This window comes from Schistocerca americana, chromosome 5 (genome assembly GCF_021461395.2).
Source record: "Schistocerca americana isolate TAMUIC-IGC-003095 chromosome 5, iqSchAmer2.1, whole genome shotgun sequence".
Lineage (NCBI taxonomy): Eukaryota > Metazoa > Arthropoda > Insecta > Orthoptera > Acrididae > Schistocerca > Schistocerca americana.
This window is the reverse complement of record NC_060123.1, coordinates 504,250,498-504,264,538: the sequence shown is the minus strand read 5'-3', so window position 1 is coordinate 504,264,538 and position 14,041 is coordinate 504,250,498. Positions and strand designations below refer to the sequence as shown.

Below are 14,041 nucleotides of genomic sequence, written 5' to 3'. Positions count from 1 at the left end.
ACAAGTGCCATCAGCATGTCTTTAAATTGTCCATTTCTGTAAGTAAGTTTTATCTGAGAAACTGGTAGTTAATGGCATGGAAAGTGGAGGAAGAAGAGGTAAGGAAATAACATGTTGTTGATGGTACACAATTAAAAGCATCCATAGCGAATGTGAACCCAGGAAAAATCATTCCCTAAGGTAAGTTACAAGACGCTTCCACAAAGAAGGCAAAGATAGGAGGAATACACAGTAGTGTACAAAAAGAATAGCAGAATTAAAAAGAACCAATAACAGGGAATACTCTCAATTGCAATCCCCCTCAGATTTAGTGGTAAGAGGGCCCAGTGGACAGACTGTCAAAAACTGAACATAAATTAGGCATGAAAATAGGAAGAAGGTGTACTGGACTATGAAAAAAAGAGGAAAATAGAAACAGTGAATGGTCCAAGGAAAATAAGTGCAAAACAGAGCAGCCTTGAATATAAATGGCATTGTGGTTAAGTGGTTATGGTGTTGGACTGCTGTGTAGGTGAGCCATGTTCAAACCTCCTTCGGGCGATATTTTCTCTCTCTTTCTCTCTTTTCTTTTCTTTTCTTTTCTTTTTTTTTTTTTTTTCAAATTTGTATCTGTGTTTTGGTGTAATGTCTGTCTGCAACAGCAAGATGCAAGGTAGGGACCTTTAATGCCAGATGATTCTACTACTCTATCAGGCAGCTGAAAGCAAGTAACTTTTGAATGGGAACCACAACCGTTTTATGACAAGGCAACAAGTCAGACGAATCCTCCACCAGAAAACACGTCTGGTGTTTCATACATGGAATTAGTGACAGTATGTGTGTCATACGATGGGAATCTCTTATAAATGCACCTAATTTGTACAACTGGTAAGCAAGTGAGACATGCCACCTTACCAGATATAGGTGTTTGTATGAATGTGAATGTGAATGATGAAAACATAATAGATTGTCACATAAGCTACAATAAATAAAGGCAACAATTTCTGTGTGTTCTGTCAAAACATATGTTTTTAACATTTTGAAGTTGTGCTCCATTTTGAAAGTCTTGAATCTTGAATTCTTTTGTTGTAACATAGTTCCCAGACATTTGTTTGTTGTTTTCATTTCTGTATGTGTATGTGGCATCTCGCCTGCTCTCACTACTCATAACATTTTCTTGTGACAGTAACGTATTATCACCAGGTGACTCATATTCTGTAACCAGTGTGAAACTGCCATACAGAAAGAGAACAAACATTTCAATGATCAGACAGACAGTTCACAATGTTGTGTGTGTGATATATTTCCCACAATATTGTGAACTGTCCATTCGCTCACTGAAATGTTTGTTCTCTTTCTGTAGTCTTGGCAGTTGCCATATTATACACTGGTTATAGAATGTGTGTCATGTGGTATACATGGCATGAGGGAGTTTTGCACACGGTTTGCCCATTTGGGAGTCCAACACCATGACCACTTACCCATGATGCCACTGCTCGTTCGGTTTGCTATTTATTACACTTCTTGTTCTTCGAGCATTCACTGTTTCTATTTTGCTTTTATTCTTTTGTTTTACAGTTCAGTACATCTTCTCCCTGTTTTCATGCCTGATTGGTGTTCAGTTTTTGACGGGCAATCCACTGGGCCCTATTACCACTAAATCTGAGGGGGCTGCATTGGGGAATTTCCCATGTAAGATACATGGAAGCTGATCTGGTGCAAGTATTCTAGGAATATGCAGCAGTGTTTTCATTAAAACTGTGGATTTATGCTGAAGGTAAGAGGCCATGTACCCTCCTTCAGTAAACATTGCCCCATTTTCCTTGCGAAGAGAAATTCTGAATAGTGAAAAAATAACAAAGAAGTAATGAGAAGTTTGGAGCATTCAGGTAGCTGCTTCAAGAGCCCATTGCATACAGGCAATAAAAAAAAGGCAGATGACTACAAATCAAATGATTGACACTCTAGCAACAGAGAAAGAGAATCATATTATTCCAACAAGATCAGCCAGAAAATATGTAAAAGTTGTTCCATAAGTTTTTATACAATGAACAACTTAACCTGCTGTAATTTCACAGTTACTGACCAGTATGTTTCACATAAGAAACATTAGTGCATTATTCCATGATGTTTGAAGTTATCAGCTTAAGCACAGTCATTTGATTTTAATGGGTGTATTTTGGCATTCACGTAGCTGGTACAACATGTATTATAACACAAATGATTAAAATAGGTAACAAGCTACACAGATGATATTCTACGGAAGAACACAAAATATTGCACACATGTAAAATATGAGCATACAGTTAAAAAAAGGTGGAGGGGAAGTTTACAAGGACACAGACGTTATTTCTCTGAGTGGCATGACTGTTGCGTAATTTGAAGGAAAGACACCACCATAATTGTGAATATAAATATTATTTTCAAATGAAATAACGCACACAATGATATTTTCACTCTGCAGTGGAGGGTAAGGTATAATGAAAGTTTCTGACAGATAAAAACTCTGTTGTGGCAGACCAGACCTTAAACATTTAACTTTGCTCTTTGTGTGCAACCTTAGATACATCCACAGAGAGAGAGAGAGAGAGAGAGAATGCAATTTCATTTATCATTATTCAAAATCCATAATTAGTAGAATTGAGCACTTACAACATCAAGAGGTAAATGAACGCCTCTCCCCAACGACACGTTGGTCAATAAAGTTGTGGCTAATCCTGTTGCAGTATCTGCAACGAATATTTTTGAGCAGTTCAAAGACTTTGCTGCTCTACGGAGTATCTTAAATCTGAAATAAAACATCAACATCCCATGATAATTATCAATTACAAACAAAGATATGCGTAATATTTGCAACACTTTAAAGGTGTAAGCATATAATAAGGTACATCTAATACAGCATTGCACAATTACCTTAAAATTTTCAAAAGCTCTTCTTTTGAAGTTAAACTTTTTACTTGATTGAACAACTTATGGAGTCTTTCTTCATTCTCAACAGAAAGTGACATTTCTGTGCCAAGTTTACAGCAATTCAGTTCTTGAGTATTAAAAAATGCTTCCAAAGAAGTCATATATGTAGGTAACCTATATGTTTCCAAACTTCTGTTGATAGCATCAGATACATTTTTTCGTTCATCCCGTGACAGACCTAATATGCAGCCCTCTGTATGAACATTGAAACACAATCATAAAATTGTTCCTGTTTGTACACTAATATACTAAAAACCAAAACTATGTAGTTCTTCCAGTAACACAGAGAGAATATCCATCTACTATAACATCATGTAGCAGGATTCCTTACACTATGATGCTGAAATCTCCCCTGCTTATCTTTTGCAACAGATAAATGTGATGTGTGCTTTAAATTAATATTGTGTTAAAAACAAGTGATAATTGGAGTGGCTGTCTGCAGATATGGGGGGGCTATTTTTTATTTTATTTTATTTATTTATTTTTTTCCCAACCTCTGATAGATGAAATTGAAACCACAGTGAACAATCCTTGTAGCTCTGCACAGATGTGTGATATGCCCATCTGTCACAATATGTCACACTTTTCAGTTCTGATCATGCAGTGGGGGAAGTCAACTTCCTCAGCAAAACACTACAACTGCCGTACACATTGTCTAAGAATCAGTTTCCTAAAAGTGTAGAACAGTGTACAGAGAGATGTAAGTAGAATCTGTCTATATCTGCTTCTGCATTAATATTATTAGAAGCTCATATATCTATTCCATTTAATGTTAATGCACTTTGTGGAAAAGCAACACCCTCCAGGCACATACCGTATGTGCACGGTGTCACTAATGATTCATATGGCAAACTGCAGAAAGATCAGTATAACTTTGTGAAACACCCTACAGTTGCTTTTTGTGATGTAATGGTGGTAGAGAGAGTGAGGACTTACAAGCTCACTCTTCATTTTGCAGATCTATGAAGGAGAGAAGAGCATGAACACAATCCAGTGACCTACCTTTGTTCACATATGTACCTTCTACCTCATCCTCCACAACCACAACCACAACCACCACCATCACCATCACCCCCACCATCACCATCACCATCACCACCACCACCACAACCACAACTCCTCCACTCTCTTACACTGCACGAACACAATTTATCCCTTAATGCAGCTCTACTTAGATGTGTTATACATATGTAGTATTTGTTCTTAAACTACTTCATTTAACAATAAACATTAATCTTATATCATTAAATGCTATTTTTAATTATCTGTGATTTTTCCATCCCTTGCAATATGAAAACTGTTAGTCCTACAGAAAAAATTAATAGGATTGTTTTAACAGGAAATGTAATGTAGTTTGATTTTGTACTGGGAAACATTTTCACTACAAACCACTGTTTTCGAGTTATTAAAGAAAAACATAAAAAAGTTAACTTTAAATGTCCCTCCCCCTCCCGCGGCCACATACTCACTCCCCACCGGTTAAGATTTTTAGCATACTATTCATAGAATTGTTCCTACTGCTGTACAAAAACTTGTGACTTCATGATTTTTTCCCCCTATTCGACCTTTTTTTGTATTTGCTGACTGGGCTATCCAGGACAGGATAGTATAGAATGAAAGTTGCAAAGTATGTTAGTGGTCCTGTCTGCAGGTCAGTCTAATGACAGAGATTTCTATGTGAAAAGCAGGCAAAATGGAGTTCTTTGGTTCACTTTCCACATGCTGGTTGGTGTCACTTCAATTTATTACACATTCAAATGCATAAGAGCTTCACAGACGGTGCCTCATCCAGTGTGGGCCCACTGACACCTACTTAAACTACAAGTTATTTTTATATGTTTGAAACTGCATAATATGATATGGGTTTAATCTGTTTACTGTGGGTCAGTTGTAATCCTTTTGCCATTATTCTCCAGTAACTGTCTAGTGTAGATGTGTTGGGGCTCTTTGTGAGTATACTTGTGTCTTCAGCAATATCACAGTTTTTTTTTTTTTTTTTTTTTAACAGTCCTCCAACATCCCTCGTAAATAATTTACATACATCAATATTAGGAGTGGGTCCAGTGCAAAACTTTGCAGAACGCCATACTTAATGTTTCCCTATTGAAAATCTAGTTTTATTCCTGTGATATAATTGGTTTTTGCGACACTATGTTTTCTATTGTTAAGATATGACTCCATGCATACACAGATAATGCGTTTAATGCCATAATATTTTAGTTTTCTTTGTAAAATTTTATGAAATTTGGAAATTTGTGGTAAATTCCTATGGAACCAAACTGCTAAGGTCATCAGTCCCTAGGCTTACACACTATTTAATCTAACTTGAACTAACTTACACTAACGACAACACATACACCCTTGCCCGAGGGCAGACTCAAACCTCCAATGGGGGAGGCGCACGGACCGTGGCAAGACGCCTCAGACTGTGCGGCAAAATTTTATAAACTATGCAATCAGAGGCCTTGGCAAATCACAGAAAATGTCAGCACGATAATTTTCCTTGTTTAGTTCTACCAGAACTGAACTCATTTCATTATATATTGCTTTCTCCACGTAGAAACTTTTATAGAAGCACGCCAAACTAAATTACTGTTCATATTTTCAGAAATATTGGTTCATTATCCTTCTGTATGTTACCCTCTCAGACATTTTTGAGGACATGGAAGAGTGAGAGATGGACTAATGATTAGAGATCACTTGCTTACTTCCACTTTCATAAATATGTGTTACTATTACATATCTCAGTCTTTCAGCAAATATATGTCCTCTTCCATTTCCATAATGTTGCCCTCAAGTACCCTCTTTATACTCCTTCCACCTTTCTGCTTTCCCTTCTTTGCTCAGAAATGGTTTTCCATCTGAGCTCTAGATATTCATACAAGAGATTCTCTTTTCTCCAAAGGTCTCTTTAATTTTTCTGTAAGCAGTATCTATCTTACCCCTAGTGATATATGTCAATAAGTCCTTACATTGTCCTCTAGCCATCCCTGCTTCGCCATTTTGCATTTCCTGTTGATCTCATTTTTGAGATGTTTGTATTCCCTTTTGCCTGCTTCATTTACTGCACTTTTATATTTTCTCCTTTCATCAATTAAATTCAATATCTCTTCTGTTACCCAAGGATTTCTACTAGGACTTGTCTTTTTAGCTACTTGATCCTCTGCTGTCTTAAATGTTTCATCTCCCAAAGCTACCCATTCTTCTTCTACTGTATTTCTTTCCCCTGTTCCTGTCAGTTGTTCCCTGATGCTCTCTCTGAAACACTCTACAACCTCCGGTTCCTTCAGTTTATCCAAGTCCCATCTCCTTAAATTCCTACCTTTTTGCAGTTTCTTCAATTTTAATCTACAGTTCATAACCAATAAATAGTGGTCAGAGTCCACATCTGCACCTGGAAATGTCTTACAATTTAAAATATGGTTCCTAAATCTGTCTTACCATTATATAATCTATCTGAAACCTTCCAGTGTCTCCAGGACTCTTCCCTGTATACAACCTTTTTTCATGATTCGTAAACCAAGTGTTAGCTATGATTAAGTTACGCTCTGTGCAAAATTCTACCAGGTGGTGTCCTCTTTCATCCTTACCCCCACTCCATATTCACCTGCTACTTTTCCTTCTCTCTCTTTTCCTACTATCAAGTTCCAGTCCCCCATGACTATTGAATTTTCATCCCCCTTCACTATCTGAATAATTTCTTTAATTTCATCATACATTTCTACAATCTCTTCGTCACCTGTGGAGCTAGTTGTCATATAAACTTGTACTACTGTGGTAGGCATGGGCTTTGTGTCTATCTTGGCTACAATAATGCGTTCACTATGCCGTTCGTAATAGCTGACCCAAGCTCCAATTTTTTTATTCATGATTAAACCTACTCCTGCATTACCCATATTTGATTTTGTATTTATAACCCTGTATTCACCTGACTGGAAGTCTTGTTCCTCCTGCCACTTAATTTCACCAATTCCCACTATATCTAATGTAAAATTATCCATTTCCCTTTTCAAATTTTCTAACCTACCAGCCCCGATTAAGGGCTCTGACATTCCACGCTCTCACCCATAGAATGCCAGTTTTCTTTCTCCTGATAACGACATCCACCTGAGTAGTGCCTGTCCGGAGATACGAATGGGGGACTATTTTACCTCCGGAATACTTTACCCAAGAGGACGCCATCATCATTTAACCATACAGTAAAGCTGCATGCCCTCGGGAAAAAATACGGCTGTAGTTTCCTCTTGCTTTCATCCATTCACAGTACCAGCACAGCAAGGCCATTTTCGTTAATTTTACAAGGCCAGATCAATCAATCATGCAGACTGTTGCCCCTGTAACTACGGAAAAGGCTGCTGCCCCTCTTCAGGAACCACATGTTTGTCTGGCCTCTCAACAGATATCCCTCTGTTGTGGTTGCACCTATGGTATGGCTATCTGTATTGCTCGGGCACAGAAACCTCCCTACCAACGGCAAGGTCCATGATTCAAGGAGGGGGGGGGGGGGGGGGGGGACACATCCTTACACCAAAGGAAAACTGGATTCAAAGTGTTGTTTAACACAGAAATTCATTTTTATATGTCCATGTTGTTACAATTCTGCAGAAAGTACCAGCAACTGGACAGAATTTTCAGCATCATTACATACTTGAGATTCTCAGAGCAATTTCAGCTGAAGACATAACTACAAATAGCTTTTTGATATCAGTGTAGTTAAAAATTGACACAATATGGGCATTTCTTTGAACTGTGGTTTGGACACGCCCGAATTATAGAAAAATGTATAGTTTGCACAGGTACAAAGCGCCAGCAGTAGTAAAACAGCCTTCATATGTAAAACACTAACCATACATATGATTTCTTGAGTCACTATCCTTTTTTCTCAACACATACTAATTGTAGGTTCTTTAACAGGCAGATGCTGCATACAGATTTTGTGCTAAAATTTACTATTTGTGGAAAACTTTAACATAAAAGAGTCTTCTAACTTTCATAGGAAAAGTGCATCATGGATGCACAGCGTCATACCTATATTTTATGAAGCTAACTTATTAATCATGTGTAAGAAACTCTCTTTTTATATTATCTCATTACAAATACTGTTTTACTTTTTATAAAGCACTTATTAACTGGATAATTTGTGTACAGCATTGTCACAGGTAATAACCGTGAACACAGCGGAAGCCCATTAACTCTGCCTGTTGTATAAGTTGACTTTTCTAAATGAATATCCTTTCTGAAACAATGAGCATATTTGTCACTGTCACCTATTGCTACTGCAGCCTATCATGTGTACATAAAGTAAGAAGTTGCATTTAGAGGTTCTTGTGGCTCTAGTGATATACAACTAATAAGTGAATACTATGTCCTAACCTACACACTTCGCATTTATTTACTTCTTTATATATTCATATTTCTCATAAAACTTCCATTCAAATACGTGTAAATGTAGATATTATGGACAAAAGTTAGAAATTACAAGCAATAATGCATGGAAATGTATATACAAGAAGGTATAATAAATTAATGATTACTATTTCATGTTGTTCGGTTCATTTTTAAAGAGTTTTTCTTTTCATTCTCACAACTGCCCTCAACCCAACGACTACACTTATTTCAAATCTACCATTATTTAAAACTATAAAAGTATGAAAGTTCCACACAAGTCCCCTAGCACAGGATAATTTCAGAGATGTGTAAATTCTCAGCACTGTAAATGGTTCAAAACACTCAGATTTATATCTTGAAGATATCACTTGAAAGAAATTTATCTACATTCACATGAAACAAGTATTACTCATGCTTGGATTTGTTATCAACTCACACACACGTAGATATTGGTTGGTGAGAGGGGTGCTCCTTTGAAGTCAACTCTTGGGGGGTTCTGGGAGAGGTAGGGATGTGTGAGGATGTGGCAAAGGAACTCTGTTTGCAGACTACGTTTGGAAGGGGTGTCTGTCTGTGAAGGTACTCGTGAGAACCTGCAGCATACTGAACAAGAGACTTCTTGTCATTCCCGATATGCTGTCTCTGGGTGGCAGGCTGTACGGGAAGGAGTTTTTGATGTGGAAGGGATGTCAGCCATTGATATGCTGATATTGTTAGTGATTGTGGATTTGATATTGACAGAGGTATGGCTGGAGCCATCTGAGAGGTGAAGGTCAACATTCAGGAAGGTGGCAGGTTGGGTTGAGGAGGACCAGGTGAAGCAGACAGGAGAGAAGGTGTTGAAGGTGTGCAGGAATAAGAATAGGATGTTCATCTTGTGGGTAATCCATGAGGAAATCCTTGTTTTACAATTGCATCTAGAACAACCACCCTTCGAGATGATGAGAGAAGAAGATTGGTACTTCTGCAATAGTACTGAAAAACAGTTTCATTTGTTTATTTTGACTTTTAGCTTGACCAAGAATTAAGTTCTGTTGGTGTGCATAACAATGCACATAATATGTGAAATGATACTGTTCTCTTACATTTGTGCAGACCCCTGTATGTTGGCTGTACGTGTTGTAAGCACTATCATAACTTAGTAAAGTTACTTTTTCTTTCTGTTCTTGGACATTAGTTGGGATTTTTTAATACAAGCTGCTGAGGAGGAAGAATGATTACCAGATGGATTTAAAAATGTTCAAAATCTTTCAAAAAGCTCTCCAGTAGGTAACAGATACAAAATACTACAACTAACTGAAATTTAGAAAATACACCAGAAGTTTCACCTGCTCTCACAGATGATTTTAGAAATTCTAATGTAATGTTATCTGTCCCTTCTGCCTTATTTGATCTTAAGACTCCCATAGCTCTGTTAAATTCTGACTAACAGTGGATCCCCTATCTCTTCCTCTATTCCCCATCATGTGATCAGACAAGTTCCCCCCTCCTGCAAAGACCTTCAGTGTACTCTTTCCATCTATCTACTCTCTCCGCTGCAATTCAAAATGGAATCCCGACTGCACTCTTAATGTTACTACCCTTGTTTTTGATTTCACTACATGTTGTTCTGACTTTCCTGTACGCTGAGTCAGCCCTTCCGGTAATCATTTCTGTTTCAATTTCTTCACGTTTTTCTCGCAGCCATTTTGCCTTAGCTTCCCCATACCTCCAGTTTATTTCATTCATAATATTTCCATATTCCTGATTTTCCCTGATTATTTTTGTACTTCTTTTTTTTTTTCACTGTTCAACTGCAGTATTTCTTCCATTACACATGGTTTCTTCATAGTTACCTTCTTTGAACCTATGTTTTTCTTTCCAACTTCTGTGACTCACCATTTTAGAGACGTCCACTCCTCTTCAACTGAAATGCCTACCGGGCTTCTTATTATCACAGTATCTAGAACCTCAGAGAACTTTCAGCATATCTCTTCATTCCTTAATACTTCCGTATCCCACTTCTTTCTGCACTGATTCTTCCTGATTAGTCACTTAAACTTCAGCCCACGCTTCATCATTGGCCTCATAGTAAATGAAAATGAAACAAAATATGTGGTAACATCACACTCTGAGACCAGAAGAACCCTTTAAGAGACAAATATAAATGGGAAAAGTTTCAAAGAAGTGTCCTCTTTTAGTTGCTTAGCAGCATTAATATCAGATGATAACACGATTGGAAAGACTGTAAGGGAAAGTATACAACTAGGGAACACAGCTTACTTTGCACATTTACAACTCTTCAGAAACAGCCTCGTTACAAGAACAACAAAACTTCTGAAACATAACTCCCTAGTTCACCCTGTTGTCACATATGGGCCAGAGGTAAGGACAGTGACAGATGATAATACTTTAAGAATCTTTGATTTTAGAGTAATACATAAAATTTATGGCCCAAGGATGGAGGAAGAAGCCTAGAGGATATGCTACAACACCGAGCTACAAGCATTAATGCAAGGAAGGTATATTGTAAAATTTGTCCAATCACAATGAATACAATTACTTGGACATATGAAGAGAATGGTGTAGGAAAGAATAAAACAAAACTGGTTAAATATATGATCCATGTTGCTAGATGGAAAGGGAGACCGAGAAGAAAGTCGATTGATGATGTGATAGAAGAGCTAACCCGCATGGGAGTCCGGGAATGGAAAAGAGTTGCAAAATACTGAGAAGCATGGAGGAAAATAGTTGAAGAAGCCAAGGTTCACCAAGAGCTGTAGTGCTACAGAAGAAGAAGAAGAAGAAGAAGAAGAAGAAATGACTGCTTTGGAATGTCAGGAACAACAACGTCAATCAATGCACACACATTGTTAAGTTCGGCAAAGGTAATGTACTGTTTCCTCAACAATGAATATTGAGATGGTGTTCAAAATGGCTGTCACCACATTCAATACAGCCATACCAATTTGGGCGCACTTTACCAAGCACATCACACATCCAACGAACCTCATCAGACACGGCAGGTTACCCGATGACAAGTGTTTCATCATCAGGAACTGGTGTCATTTCTACAAGGCTTCTGATATGCTTCAACAGAAATACAAAATGAAGAGGTGTCAAATCAGGGAAGTGAGGTGGCCACACAACTGGATGTCCTCTTCTGGGCCAACACATGGATATGTGACATTGAGTATGTCACTTACTTGCGAAGAAAAGTGTGCTATATCTAATTGTATACATATAAGATGATGCATGCGATGTAGTAAAGCCTCTAACCGTTTCGGAAGCACCTGTTCAATGAAGATCTCATATCTCACTCCATTCCCACGTTTGATTACGTATGTTAAGTGGTAAAACCTTGGAAGAACTTGTTCTATGAAGACCTTGAATTTGATTCCATTTAAATACAATTGCAGTTCATTTGGTCCATGATTAACTGACTCAGACAGTGAGATGGAGTTATCACAACTGTCTGAAATCAATTCATACTTGCCACCTGCCCTGCCAATGGCACTGCGAGTTGCGAGTGGGTACAAGACAAGTGCTGGAAAGAAGACTTGTCCTTGAAGCGATCACCGTGTCACATGGCGGGATCCTGTGGCCGACTTGCCTGATATTATTGGGTGCTCTGCTAGAAATGCCAGCTGTTGTTGCTGCTCCATATGATCCGCATATTATGCTGGCTACTATGTGATGACAATTATTGCCTCAGATGCATGCTACTCTTGGACTGTGTGACTTCTTGTTCACTGTATGGGTGTACAGAGAATGTGGAATAAAGAGTGTTAGTTAGTTAAGTGTAAACTCAACAGTCTAATCACATGACTGTTGTTAATATTGGCTCACAACATTAACGGTATGACAACAAATGGAATGATCTTGGGTGACAGGCAGTTAATGTATACATAAACAGCAGATTATCTGAGCTGAACTCATGGTACATATGCACTGATTGTCCTTGTTGTTTCTGCTATGCAAAAGCTTTCACTAGCTAATGATTACGTCCAAAACAATAAGTTCCTGTCCTAAAGCAGTATTTCGACATCACTATCAGTCCTTCAATCTGTACATAACCTTTTGAATCACCCAGCACACGACCATCAAAGTGATGAGGTACATTACAGAATAATTAGAACCTACTCTCTTCACTGTTTTAGTACATAATTAAGAAACAAATTTGTTGCTGGTGATTAAAATTCTTCTGGGTATTATGTCACATCATTGCTAAAAACTAACAATAATAAACTAAAACTGACGTTTCAGCCGAATTGCAACAGCCTTCCTCAGGGGCACGACTGGTTTTGCATGGGGATAGGTGCTGATATTTATTACAGACTATCGATGTCTGACGTCACTGTTGTAAAACCTTTAATTGGCCCTCTAATATGATTGGCCAGTCATGACGTAAGGGAAGATGGAAGGAAAGAGGCTATTCGTGGATGTCCATGACGTCAACGATTGGTAGCTGTCCGCCAATCAGCGTTTGGCTTCTGGTCGGGAAGTTTTCCTCCTGGTGTGCGCGGAAGTGGACTGACAGTTGCTCTACAGCTGTTTGTGCAGATACGTTCGTGTCCCGCGTAGCTTCTGCCCCGCGAGCACTCGCAGCTCGTTGGACTGGGATGGCCGGCAGCCAGGATGCCGGGAGTTTGTAGCCATCTTCTCTGATGATGTTGTCAGGCTACTTAATCATTTCGATCGCCTCCCGTATTTTGCGTTCTCGCATCCATGATTCTCCACGATTCTTTCGCCAGTACTCGGGCTTCCTGGAACCTGATAGGTTGTCCACAGTCACGGTGGTGTTCCGCTATCGCCAATTTATTATGTTGTTGTAATCGTACATAGCGTTCATGTTCTGCTACTTGTAAGCTGACAGGTCTCCCTGTTTCTCCTATGTTGGCAGCTCCGCACTCACACTGTAGTTCGTAAACAACTGTTAAGATTGTTGACTACATCCTTGGTGGAACTATCATTTCGTGGATCATGTGACTGCTTCGAAAAATCGGTTTGAAACCTCGGCGGCGGAAGATGTCGCCTAGCCGTTCACTGACGCCTTTTACATATGGTAAGTGTACCAGTGGAAGCTTCTCTTCTTTGCCTTCTTCTCATGTTTTGCTCCCTTTGGTTTTAACTACCTTACTTATGATGTTGTCATCATAACCGTTGGCACTAAACGTGTGTTGTAACTCCTTTAATTCTTCTTTGATGTTATTTTCATCGCTTATCCGGTAGGCTCGGGCAGTTAACGTATGCAGAACAGAATACTTTTGAGCTGGGTGGTGGTGGCTCTCCGCGTGCAGGTACCGATTAGTGTGCGTTGGTTTCTGGTACATTTTGTGTCCCAGTTTACCTTCGGCCACTCTGTATACTTCCACATCCAGAAATGGCAAGGTACCATTGTTTTCAGTCTCATGTGTGAACTTTATATTTTTGTGCAAGCTACTTAAGTGCTGGAGGAAGTTTCCCAATTCCGCTTCACCGTGAGGCCAGATAACGAATGTGTCGTCCACATATCGTAGCCAACAACTGGAACGTAATGGAGCAGAAGCTAGGGCTGTTTGCTCAAAGGCTTCCATGAATATGTCCGCAGCTACAGGGGAGAGGGGGGAACCCATTGCCACTCCATCTAACTGGTCGTAATATTTTCCCCACCAGGTGAAGTACGTAGATGACAGGCATAAGCGCACCAAATCGCAGATATCTGGTGGGATCCAATCCTGTAGAA

At 38.8% G+C, this 14,041-nt stretch overlaps 1 protein-coding gene across 2 annotated transcripts in view; it reads right to left on the bottom strand.

Annotated features, from left to right (window-relative positions):
* LOC124615944 (cytoplasmic tRNA 2-thiolation protein 2-A) overlaps window positions 1–14,041 on the bottom strand; it is a 96,227-nt gene that overhangs the window by 60,191 nt on the left and 21,995 nt on the right. For both annotated transcript variants that reach the window (XM_047144144.1, XM_047144143.1), the window contains exons 4-5: window positions 2,893–3,142; window positions 2,632–2,767 (exon numbers count right to left, since the gene is read on the bottom strand). In XM_047144144.1, the coding sequence (XP_047000100.1) occupies window positions 2,632–2,767; window positions 2,893–3,142 (386 nt within the window). The remainder of the gene's footprint in view (window positions 1–2,631; window positions 2,768–2,892; window positions 3,143–14,041) is intronic.